General features: G+C 39.5%; 1 protein-coding gene across 2 annotated transcripts in view; it reads left to right on the top strand.

Annotated features, from left to right (window-relative positions):
* The window catches only part of rbm19 (RNA binding motif protein 19), an 82142-nt gene that overhangs the window by 68116 nt on the left and 1384 nt on the right, over window positions 1–12642 (top strand). For both annotated transcript variants that reach the window (XM_041228280.1, XM_041228279.1), the window contains exon 23: window positions 7172–7256. In XM_041228280.1, the coding sequence (XP_041084214.1) occupies window positions 7172–7245 (74 nt within the window). In that variant the 3' untranslated portion in view covers window positions 7246–7256. The remainder of the gene's footprint in view (window positions 1–7171; window positions 7257–12642) is intronic.

Genomic DNA, 12642 nt, shown 5'->3' with positions numbered 1-12642 from the left:
CCCAAACCTAAAACAGTGTGGGAAATTCAACCAGGCTACCTGGACTAGAATTATCCTTTGTATAGTGTAACAGGATGGGTGCCTGACAACTAGCTAAAAGGAAACAAAAATCAAGTCACTAGCTCCACATAATAACTGATACTAAAGCACTGTGGGGTCCGGATGGACCCCAGGTTACCTTATTAGGGTTAAACAGCTAGTCGACTCCTAGTACAGAAATGTGACAGGGGACCTGCAGAGGAAGCTGGTAGTTGGCGAATCACACGGCCAGTGACTGGAATTGGGAAACGTGCCGTTTCATATGTAATCTCAGGACAAGTGACATTTTAGAACAAGCAATTCTCTGTTTAAAAAAATCCAGGCAGTTTTAAAACTTGTGCACAAACCGCAAACTGTTGTGAAACCGCGCCAGACATTAGCAAATGCATGATTTTAATAATACATTATTTTAAAGTGCCCTGGTACACAAGTATGCATCAGTCTCGTATGGCGAGTGGAGGTCATGGTGATCTATGCTCTGGTTCTGGTAACGTTATTTTGTTTTTTCAACCATGATAGTTTGATTTTAGTTTGAGGCAGATTGCAGTGCTGTTGGTTCTAACCTGATGGCTGTGTGTGTGTGCCTGGAGCAGTACTGTGCTGGCTATGCACACAAGTCAATAGTAATTTGTCCTGATTGAGCCAGCATACCCTCTCTACACATAGGAGCAGCCCCAGGGGAGTTGTGGAAACAGACACACACACACACAGCAGGCCAGGCCAGTGGCCTCACACACAAAATGTCAGATAAGGCTGCCACAGCAGTTTGTCCCACTTTACTTTGAGCCTGCAAAAAGTCAGTCGCTAGAGACCTTAACCCTTTGAGTTTCTGAATCCTCTATTTCCAATTCCCTCTTGATGTCCCCCCTATGATGGGGGCTTGATCTTCCTGCCTGGGCAAGAAGCTATATTAAGCAAGGGATATGAACCCTATCACAGATTGAGTGAACTACAGTATAGTAATTATTCTTTTAACAGTCAGTGCATGCTCCATTGACAAATGGTGCTATCCAAAAAGTTTGTCCAGTTGGCTTAGGCATTTTTAAAGTCAGCAGCATTTTACGGCCCTGGGGAATAACCCTGGATTGCTTCAGGGTTACGCATTAAAATATGTGGCTGGAGCAATCGTAGGGTGATTTAACTAAAAATGAACTTGTAAATACTGTAAACGTGCAAGTTCTGTACCTTGTATGCATGTTAATGCCATGACTCATGTGCGCCCGTAGTTAATTTGACACCTTGGATAAGTCGGCGCTAAATGGCATCCCCGTGGGATGTCGAGTTAACCGATGTTGACTGTATAATAAATATAAATGAAAGGCAGCTTAATCCCATCAGATTCTATAGTGAGGCCCCCACTTTCACCCCCACATAAAATATGTGTTTCTATCAAAAAGCTTCTCTATCATACAGCAGGAACAAACCGGATGTGTTTGTCCGACATTAGGAGGTGTCAGGTTTATAAAAATATAATAACATCGCGCACGCACATTTATAAATCATTGCACTGAAATAACACTGTTTTCGGTAGGGTACTCGTTACATTATGAACATAAATGTCTACAGTATAGTAGTAAAATCAAATTAACACCTAGAGCACTTACTTTTACTTTAGCCTGTAGGCTACTGGTATGGTAGCACAAAATAAATCATGCTGCTACATTGTACACATTGGTGTACAATCTGAATAAAATATTATTTTAAATTGAAACTCAGTGATTTTTGTAGTAGTAACTTGGCAGCCTAGACAATTTACACAACATAGATCATGTTGCTGCAGTGACAAGTTAGGATACTTACAGGAGGACAGTCAAATTTGCTATTATCAATAGTAGCCTATAAGCCAAATGTATGCTGTCCATTTTTATTTAAGTTAGTCAGGGGTGCAGTGTTAAATTGTGCACAATTACAAACTACTTGCACATTTAATAGAATAGGTGTGTTTCCTATTCATGTACAGATGTTCAGAATGAGCTGGAGGGGTTAGCGGCACATGTGTGCAGTCTATTGCTCCCAACACGTTGTGGAAACTAGACATGTCACAAAATTTTGTTTGCGAGGCTTGTAAGTACACCCTACTTTTTGGTGAAAAATAGGTATTTGTGTGTTTGCCCCACAAATGCATTGAGCACAGCTGGCAACGCACGAGAAAAAGCTGACAGGGAAGTGACAGCAACAAGTGCAACCTGTTTAAATATGCTTTCAAAGTTTAACAAATTGATGCAATCGAAATTGTTGTAATTGCCGGCAGCTTTCCTACATCTCATTACAACATTTGTGCCTCATGCACACTATCACCGCCCCCAGTCTGCAAGTTTATGGAGGAACACCCATAATTACATATTCATGAACGCTTGAACCGCGAACCGAAACTGCTGCTTGAGAGCATTCCCTAAAAAGTTGCAAATAGCAATGTTGTTTAATACATTTCACCCAAGACTTCCGACAAGCGCAACACTTTAGTATACCTACCCCTTCATCTTTAAGCTTTTCACACAGATTCATTAATGTACCGTTATTAACAGGGAAATACTGCACTGATTTTTGTCTTGGTTAAAAAGATGCTTGAATATTGCGACACAATATTCAGGAGAAATGTAGCCTTATTTTTCTTCAAAATCCGTCCAAAAGGTGCAAGTTTTCCAAACTAACACCCATAGCAGCTGATGCCTTGGGCACAGTGGCCACTGCAAGGAGCAAGGGAGCAGGCACGATCTTAATTGAGCTCCCTGCGTATGCTTTGTAGCCAGCACCGTTCATTGTTTTGAAACTGAATATTTAAAGATGCTGGTTCTTCTGTTACTGTGTTTAAACTCTTTCAAGAACTTGATCATCATAAGTAGAGGAGTCTATCCGTATATGTCACACTTTCCTTAGTAGACACAGTAGATTCATGGTGATCTTGAGAACTGACCAAGTAGAAGGACATCTGATATTGTGTGAAAGTCAGTTTTTTGCATGTGTTCACTTTGGGCTTTCTCTCATTCTGATAGCTCTGGTTGTCTATTTACAGCAGTGATCTGTATGTTTGTTTGAAGACAGTGTCACTCTGATGTGTTATTTTTAACTAAGCCCACACTGGCAGACTGCAAGCTGCCCCCTGCTGGTGTGATTTGGCCACGGGCTCTTGTGGCGGCTCTGCAATCTGCCAACGTGTTTCCTAGCTGCATGTGGATGTGGAGGGGGAGGCTGCTCTGTGGCCAAGGGCTCCCAACACCCCTCGCCTGCTCGCTCTGCAGGATTAGCGCTTCCCCGTCTGTGTGTGGAGCTGCACTGCTCACATTAATTTGTCGAGACACTGAATAAACTTTATGGTGAGATGGGGGTTGCTTTTTTGCTTTATTTCTCTCCGTCTAGCCAAGTGGTTCCAGCAGTAAACCCATTTAATATCGGTCTTGTTTACCATGGTGAATATTTTGACTGCACTATAACTTATGCATAAACTCTAGTTATAAAGTCAGATAATCGCAACAAAAATCTTACATTTTGTTCCTAAACTAAATAAAGGCTGCACTGTAACATCAGCTGTTGCTGACAGCTGCAAGAGAAACTGGTTACTACACATGCGAGAGCTGCAGTATTAGTGAGTGGTGTGGAAATGTGTTTTTTTTATTTTGTTTGCTACAGTCACTTTGAGGTATTAAAATAAAAGTTGCAAAAATCAAATCTGCACGTTATGGTAACTGTTGATTCAGCTGAACGAACCAACCTGAAAACTATAAATGTAACTTTGAGCCACGTTGCAAGGGCATTACTTTGCTTAACTGTGTCATTGGTTCTGTGTCTCCCTGCTGTTTCTTTGTCAACAGAATTGTGATTGCTTGATGTTTGCCATTCACTCTCCACCCTGGGTCACTCTGAGGACTAAAACCAAACACCATGCTTGAAACTGGTCTCAAAGCGGAGCTCTCATGTAGTATTGAGTATTCAAATATTAGTTTTACCTTCCAGCCATGCTGAGAATCCAAACTGCTGAGCTGCCATACTGAAGCAGCCCAAACTCGCCTTCTATTCTCTCATCCCATTCCCCTCCCTCTCCTCAGCATCTCCTTTTTCACAATCTTTTCTCCTTTTTCTGTCCCACCCTCCCCTGACCCTCTTCCCCTCTTTCCCCTTCCTCTCACTCCCTCTTACCTTTTTCTACCCCCCTTTTCTCCTTTCACTTCTATCTCCTTTCCTCATTCTCATCTCTCTCTCCCTCCCCTTCTCATTCCTTTTCCATCTCTGCTTACCTTTTACTAATTCTAAATCCTTAATTTCCCATTTGCTTTTCCTTTCATCTCTCCCTCTCTCTTGCTCCCTGTCTTAAATTCCAGATAAACTTTATTGGCATGACAGGATTGTTCCGGTTTTTCCAAAGCAGTTAGTCAGCACAAATTAACAAGAAAGATCTTAGTGTACTGTATGTTTAAAAAAACATCTTGTTATACTTATGGTATATAACAGTAACAAATACAGTTGGAACAGAAATATTTTTAAATTCTCAGGCTGTTACAGGCAGTGGTTCACATTCAGTCATAGGTTTTCTGCACCTCTCCCAACAATGTATATTTTTTTCATTTGCATCAAGTCTTTAATCTCTCAGATTTTGGGAAAGTGTGTGTGTCCAGAACACAATGTGTCTCAGTTTCTGTCTCTCCCGTCTCATAATGGTTACACAGACCTCTCTCAGGTTTCCAGTTTGTGTTTTGTGACAGCTGTGGTTACTGCTAAATTTTTGTTCCCTTTTTCTATTTAGAACCTGATAACATTCGAGTTTAGTTTGTGTTTTTGTTTCATATTACCAGCGTGACAGGGATCAGCGTTTTTGTAAAAGATTATAGTTTTGTACCAGTACTGTTCTGAAGCTCAGTGATATTAGTGGGGCTCAGTTGTTTGCGATTTGCTGCCCGATGGTTAATGGTGTCTTTTTCTGGGGTTAGACTCGGTCTTTCTACTGCTTTGTAGCCGGAGGAGCTTATCTCACCCTGACTTGGATGGTATTTCAGTGATCTTTTCTCTCTGTCACCCCTCTCCTCTTCCCCTTCCCCTTTTCATTGTTTTTGCTCTCTCTCTCTCTCCCCCTAGAAGGTTGCTATTGAAGGAAGTACTGCTGGTTTCTTTTTTCTTTCTTTTTTTAAAATTCGATTTGTCTTTTAAAAAATAGGAGCCCTTATGAGCTGATTGTGTCTGTCTGTCAAACTGTACACAGTGAAAAATATTTTGCTATAATCTTCACCAAACCTTTACCATATTTAGCCTTCTAGAGATGTTATACTGCATTTCGCTATAATTCGATAAGCTCTCAATTTTATACAGATATTTGTATGCGGTTTTATACTATTATTTAGTAACTTTTCAGGTTCTCTCTCTCTCTCTCTCTCTCTCTCTCTCTCTCTCTCTCTGTGCTGTTAATGATGTCAGTGATTGAGAGTTCATGCTTAGCTGGCTGTCGTTCTATTTCTAGACACTTGCCTATTACCTCTCTGCAAATCCAATTTCCCGGCCCTATTGTCATGTGTATGCGCCTATTCAATATAGCAAGGCAAATGAGAGTTGAGGACTACCTCTGGGGAATGTGCTTGGGGGGCTGAAATAAAAAAAAAAAAAAATCAAACCTAATTATTGCATATTGATTTTTTTTTTTTTTTTTAGTCAGAGAAAAATATTGTAACAGTATGAAAATGCCAAAAACCAACGTGGTTGCTGAATTGAGTAGTGCCTTACCAGTTTTATACGGTTAATGATATTACAAAGAATTCACTATTGAAGTGTCCTACAAAATTTTAATTTTTGTCATTTGATTTACAATTTATTTGTTCTATTTCATAAACACTAATAGACACAGCCAAGCAGTTCTTACTAAACCTGCTATGAGAGGTAGGCTTTATCATAAATGAAAAAAGAGCTCGGGGGGGGGGGGTGTACGAAACTTCACTTTGCAAGCAATGGTAGCACTGTCAAATTCTGCGATCCAAGTCAGGCTTACAACACATGCAGTTAAACTGTTACTGTAAATTACTGTATTTGTTTGTAAGGTTTTTATTTTAATTCACTTGAAAGGGAAAGCAAGTGACTTCATTTTTTTTTTCATCTTGTGCTTCGGTTTTGTTTTCTACAATTTGTTTTGTTTTCTACAATTTGTTTTGTTTTTGCAGTGGTGAAACACAATGTTTGGTTCTGCTAACACAAACAGATAAGAATACAATAGCTATGCAATTCCATGGTTACGGCAGGAAAAGAACTCCTGCAGTAACAAATCAGTAGAGACGGCAGACTAGTAAAAATTAGACCGTTTTGATTCCCCCAAAAACTCCTTTAAATTTAGTGAAGAGCTGTCACACCAACAACACGTGTAGAACTACATTTGTGTAGCTCTGTGTTTGTTTGTTGGTTTGTGGATAGGAATGGGAATATGCTCCGGACCTTGACCTTGCTGTAACCAAGAATTTTAGACTTTCACTAAAATAATTGAGTATCCCTGATACAGCTAATACCCCATTTCACATGAAACCAACAATGTATTTACTTGAAAATAATGTCCAAAACAAAATTAAAAAATAGTGAAGACACAGTAACACTGTACCACCTAGAGTAGCAGCCTGTGTAGTTTAGCTGCCAGACTAGCAAAGTAAAGCTAAACTGAATCTCTTCTTATTAGGGGTGTGGTGGCTGGTTTAATGGTTTTGTCTGTCCAAAAACGGCCAAGCACGAATAGACCTAACTTGGTTGGAGAGCCTAGCATGACTCTCAGTATACAACTTCATCATTCAAAGTTACGACTCGTTCCAAGATCATGCAACATTTGCTACAGACCTCCTCAAGATGGCTGCCATAGGCATCGCTCCAGACGCAACAGTTTGCAAATCACAAAACCTCAACATGGCTGCCGTCAAATTGAAAAACGAACCATGTAAATGCTGGTGTGCCAGAAGTACAAGTCACACAAATGTAAATAAAACCTCTAATGAAGCAACTGTAGAGATACTCATTGTGGGTATGAATCTTTAAATTTGGGACAGTTTAAGTATACAGTTTAGGCAGTTAATAAAGAGAGAATCCGGTGTGCTACATTGCTATTTTCTAGTTATCATGCTGTGCCTGGCACAGACTGCAGTGCCTGTCTGACCTGTTCCACTTTTCTTTTTTCCAGACGGTCCTAAGAAGAAGCGTTCTGAAGTGATGGAAGACATTTTGGATCAGATGGAAACTGGAGAGGAAGACTAGAATGGACAGAGGTAAATACTATTTCTTTTGCTTCAAAATCACTCTAGCCAAAAAAGATGTATTGTTTATTAAACCTCTGTCTTTTAGGTTGTGTACAGTCGCTCTGAGAGCTTCTGTTGCTCCTGTATTGAATTGAATTTGGTTTTGTGTCAGTATCGGAATCTTTCTGGAACCAGCAGTGTTCTAGCCCTGTCAAGCATAGAATGCCACCTGTGTGAAGTTGCTTGGTGGTTTTGAGATGTGGAATATACCATGTCTACTGGGGCTACATTAAAACTAAGGTTGTATAGATAATGGAGTAATTCCCTTAACATGTTTACATTTGTTTGGTATTAACCCCTTTACAACCAAGCATTCTTGTCATAGTCTCCTACAGCCAAGCATTGAGTGACAGTCTGTAAAGTGCTATAAAAAATAAACGTATTTGAGACCATAGAGTGATAGTTTTATTTCCAGATCAAACGACATTTTAATGCTTCCAACACATTTATTTATTTTGTAAGATCACTAAATATACAAAAAAGCAGTACAATTGTCAGTGCCTTGGGTGAAAAGGAAATGCTTTTAAATAGTTCATTGCCATTGATTGCTGCTGAATTGTATAGATGAGGGCAAATGAGAGGAAGTCTGCTTTCCTTGTTGTGGAATGAACATATTCTTTAAAAGGCTTGTTTGGGTTTCATTTTATACCTATTGACCAAAAGGGAATTTCCTTAAAATCAGTGAGTGAGATTTATTTATTTACTGATTTTTATTTATTTATATATTTGGCAGGTGTATTTTGTCCAAGGCTCATTCAACTAGGACTTGAGTAACCAGATTTGAACCCAAGAATGAGGCAAGTGATGTAACCTGCCATCCAACATTAGTAAAAACATCTTAAAAACGAGTAGACTTGCCTCAGTCAGCATCTTCCAAGTTTAATCTAGATTTACCTCTGAATTTGTAATCCAGTGTTTCGAAGTTCGGTGAAAACACAAGCTTGCTTCCAAGCCATAGAGTCAGCACGCTCTTTAACCAAGCAGAATAAACACAGATGTGCCAGTAACACTTTGTTTTAAGTTCGGGTAATTAATGTCGCAATGCATTGATTACTATGTAGTTCACACATAATAACTAAGTAGAATCAGCTGTATAATGTGTGCATATCTGATTGGTTTAATTGATAATTACAGTAACAAGGCCATTAGGACACTCTGACAGGCAGAAGTTCAATGTTTACCTCTGACACTCTTATACTCTGTTAAATTAGCCACTTCTAACCCAACTCGAGACGGCTGAGGTCTTTTTTTGTAGAGTAAACACAGCTGGCTCCGGTCCAGCCATCCTAAAAGTGTCCTGCTCCAGATGGGACTCTACCCTGTTTTTTGCACTACTGTGAATGCAGTGGCCCCTAAAACAGCTCATGTTTGCCACGTACACTCGCGGGCAACGCCACCATTGTCAGCAACAGGAAGTTGAAATTACTTGGACAACAACCAAAAAATATCTTTGATAGAATGCAGAGAGAGGCAGAGGATTCCAAAGTACAAACATACTTTTGTGTTTGTGATGTAATGTGGAAAGACATTTCATAATTCATGTGAGGTGAAAGTTAAACGAGCCTAGTTGCCACGACACTTTATTGTCAGAAATATTGTTTTTCTCATATCTACAAACAAAGCTGTGATCGTATTTTGATCCAGGTCAATATGAGGATATATTCGGTTTCGTGGGTACCTCTATCTAGAATTAAACAAATCATTACAGTAAAGTCGGGTTGAATACAGTCCTTTTGTTAAAATGCAACATGCTTCTAGACCTGCATATAGCCCTTGTTTAATTATATGAATCACGGCACTAACAATTATACAATTTGAAAAATAAAGCCACACGCTTGTGGAAGTTTAATCAATTCAGATGTCGGGGCTTTATTTTTCAAACTGTCATCGTAAGTGCCTCGATGTGAATAAGGTTACCAGACCTCCCAGGAAAACTGGGATTTTCCCCGTTTACAGCCTTAATTTTTGTATTCTTTTTAATATTCAATTTGGGTACAAAAAGGTATCAGTGGTTAACAGCTGATTATTTTTTTAGGTTGTGTTTGCAGCATTGAAAATGAAATACTCTTATGCATTATGTGTTTACTGTGTATAATAATGTTTAAATGGTAATAGTTGATTTTACGATCGTGTGTGTAGTGAAGTACAAATCTAACTGCAATGAAGCTTAGTAAGGACATTATTTAGCACACGTTATTGAGAGAATCTGATTGTGTGAGTGTGTCATTCTGTCTGGTTGACACATACCAGCCTTGAAACAGAATGACTGGGGGGGGGGGGCATTTATTGCCCTTTGTATCTCTCGAACCCCTTACTTAACCCAGAATTGCTCATTACCAAGGCAGAATGATTGTGTGGTACAATTGTTCTGCATTTTACCCCAAAACATGCTTCTCCACCATTACAGAAAAATGTGTTTTGGGGTTAAATGAAGAACAGTTGTCCCACGCAGTCATTCAGCAGTGGTACTGCATGATGGATTTTTTAATTATATCTGTATATTTAAAGAGGAGACAATTATTATTCAGAGATACCAAGATAGTGAGCAGTAAGCCTGTATGATAAACTAGGTGATTAAAGCCCCACCCCTAGTCCGTTTGCATCCGTAAAAATAGATAACATTTCTGATCGATAATTACAATTTCTTTCATGTCTCCACTTGAAATATGATTAGTCAGGGATGCCACGATAATTAGGGGGCTGAGTGGGGTAATTCTGTTTCAACACTAGTGACGCTATAGTTTGGACCTCCATTGTATAGATTCATAGTCTCTTGATGAGAGTTTCATGCCCACTCTGAGTTCACACTCTTACTGTTCGCTGCTCCATCTGTCTATGAAGCTAAAGAAGGAAAATAAAACAGACACATCAACCTTTGTGCAAGTTTTTTGCATCTCTAAAGATCGCAAGTGAAAATGCACCTTCGCAAGTGAGGCAATTAAAACCAGGGCTTGAAGTTATGAATTCGTTTGCATTATTTCTCCCCCTCGCTGAGCTACTAAAGCTCCACTTTTACACCCCAATCGGATTGCAGATGTCCCCTTCCAGGCACAATATTCGTAGCATATGGAAAAGCACTTTTGTCTTGTGTGAAAGTGTCACCACAGTAAAGTGTTCCTCTCGCCTGCCTGCATGCTCAGCTGTTTCTTAATTCCCCAGAGAGAGACACTTATCCCTGAGCAGACCCAATACAAGTCCCTTTTGGCCTAAAAAGTGATGAGTGCTCACTTGCTTTGTCTTTGTTAATAGAGTTCCACTTTACAAACAAATTTGATTGGAACTAACTAAATGGTTCCATAAAATGACCACCATGCACGTCAATTCAGTATATACGTCTCAAATGTGCAGCTTTGAAAGAAACATGTTTTACATGTATTTTTCATATTCCATATTTTTTTATATGTAAACAGTGTATTTTATTATGGAAAGGGTTTTGTTAACTGAGGCAGGTCTAGGGTTAGAATCCCCTCAGTGCCAAAGCATGAGTGGAATATGGCCGGGTGCTAATTGATTAATTGATGATCAGTTAGCCCTGGTCTGTATTATGTAAAGAAGCTTGAAAGCCAGTGTCTTTGTTCTGATTTTCATTAACGCTGTGTTTTTGTGTTTTTCTATTGCTGGTATTACCCTATGCACCATTGAAGCGCCCTTGCACTATTGCTGTCATTGCTGGTACCCTAGTGGGGTCACCTGCAACTGCAACAAACATTGGGATTGTTTTGTCTTTGTTTCTGAATAAACCCTGGGTGGCGTTTTGACTGCATCCCTCTGTGTTTCTGTCTGTCACAGCAGATTCTCACACCTCTATTACACTTGCCAATACCTTAAACATGCTTACACCAAGATTGCTAGATAGATTTGGAATATTGATAGTTTTTTTTTTTTTTTTTTTAAATTAGAAACCTTTACATTTCTGCACACACTGGGCACCTGACGTCATTTTGATTGTGGGCTCCAGCTTGCACTTCAAATGTCAGCTGTCTTGTAATGTTAATGCAGTGTGTCGCTGTGGAGCAAGTGACTTTAATTGAAGCAAGGTATTCTGAGTAAAAACGAAGTCAGCAAAACATGGGCTTTAGAACATTAGACAGTCTTTGTAGCTGATTGAACTCAAAACTTTGTCAAATGTGGATCTGAGTGATTCAGCCTCAACAACATGACTAGAGAACCCATTCCAAACACTCACCACTCTGTGTGAAGAAGTGTCTCTATCCTTCTGTCCCAAGTCTATCTCCACTCTACTTCCAGCTGTCCTCTGGTCCTGGTTTCTGTAGGGTTAACTATGTCAACTAATTTTAAGTTTTAGAAGAATTCCATTCCATCATGTGTTGTCCTCCGTACTCAGTTGTGTTGAAGAACCCTTTTGTCAGCCCTCCTAGAGAGCAAAATAAAAACACAGCAACTCACTAAACTCATGTTTTGATGCAGTTTTGGAAATTTGGAATCACTTGCAGATTGGCATATCAACCTTCTGATCAAAGATGATGTTAGAACATAAGAACATAAGAAAGTTTACAAACGAGAGGAGGCCATTCGGCCCATCTTGCTCGTTCGGTTGTTAGTAGCTTATTGATCCCAAAATCTCATCAAGCAGCTTCTTGAAGGATCCCAGGGTGTCAGCTTCAACAACATTACTGGGGAGTTGATTCCAGACCCTCACAATTCTCTGTGTAAAAAAGTGTCTCCTATTTTCTGTTCTGAATGCCCCTTTTTCTAAACTCCATTTGTGACCCCTGGTCCTTGTTTCTTTTTTCAGGCTGAAAAAGTCCCTTGGGTCGACACTGTCAATACCTTTTAGAATTTTGAATGCTTGAATTAGGTCGCCACGTAGTCTTCTTTGTTCAAGACTGAACAGATTCAATTCTTTTAGCCTGTCTGCATATGACATGCCTTTTAAGCCTGGAATAATTCTGGTCGCTCTTCTTTGCACTCTTTCTAGAGCAGCAATATCTTTTTTATAGCGAGGTGACCAGAACTGCACACAATATTCAAGATGAGGTCTTACTAGTGCATTGTACAGTTTTAACATTACTTCCCTTGATTTAAATTCAACACTTTTCACAATGTATCCGAGCATCTTGTTAGCCTTTTTTATAGCTTCCCCACATTGTCTAGATGAAGACATTTCTGAGTCAACAAAAACTCCTAGGTCTTTTTCATAGATTCCTTCTCCCATTTCAATATCTCCCATATGATATTTATAATGTACATTTTTATTTCCTGCGTGCAGTACCTTACACTTTTCTCTATTAAATGTCATTTGCCATGTGTCTGCCCAGTTCTGAATCTTGTCTAGATCATTTTGAATGACCTTTGCTGCTGCAACAGTGTTTGCCACTCCTCCTACTTTTGTGTC

This window comes from Polyodon spathula, chromosome 25, assembly GCF_017654505.1.
Source record: "Polyodon spathula isolate WHYD16114869_AA chromosome 25, ASM1765450v1, whole genome shotgun sequence".
In the NCBI taxonomy this organism is placed as follows: Eukaryota; Metazoa; Chordata; class Actinopteri; order Acipenseriformes; family Polyodontidae; genus Polyodon; species Polyodon spathula.
Note: the sequence above shows the minus strand (reverse complement) of the source record. Positions and strands in the feature narration are given on the sequence as shown.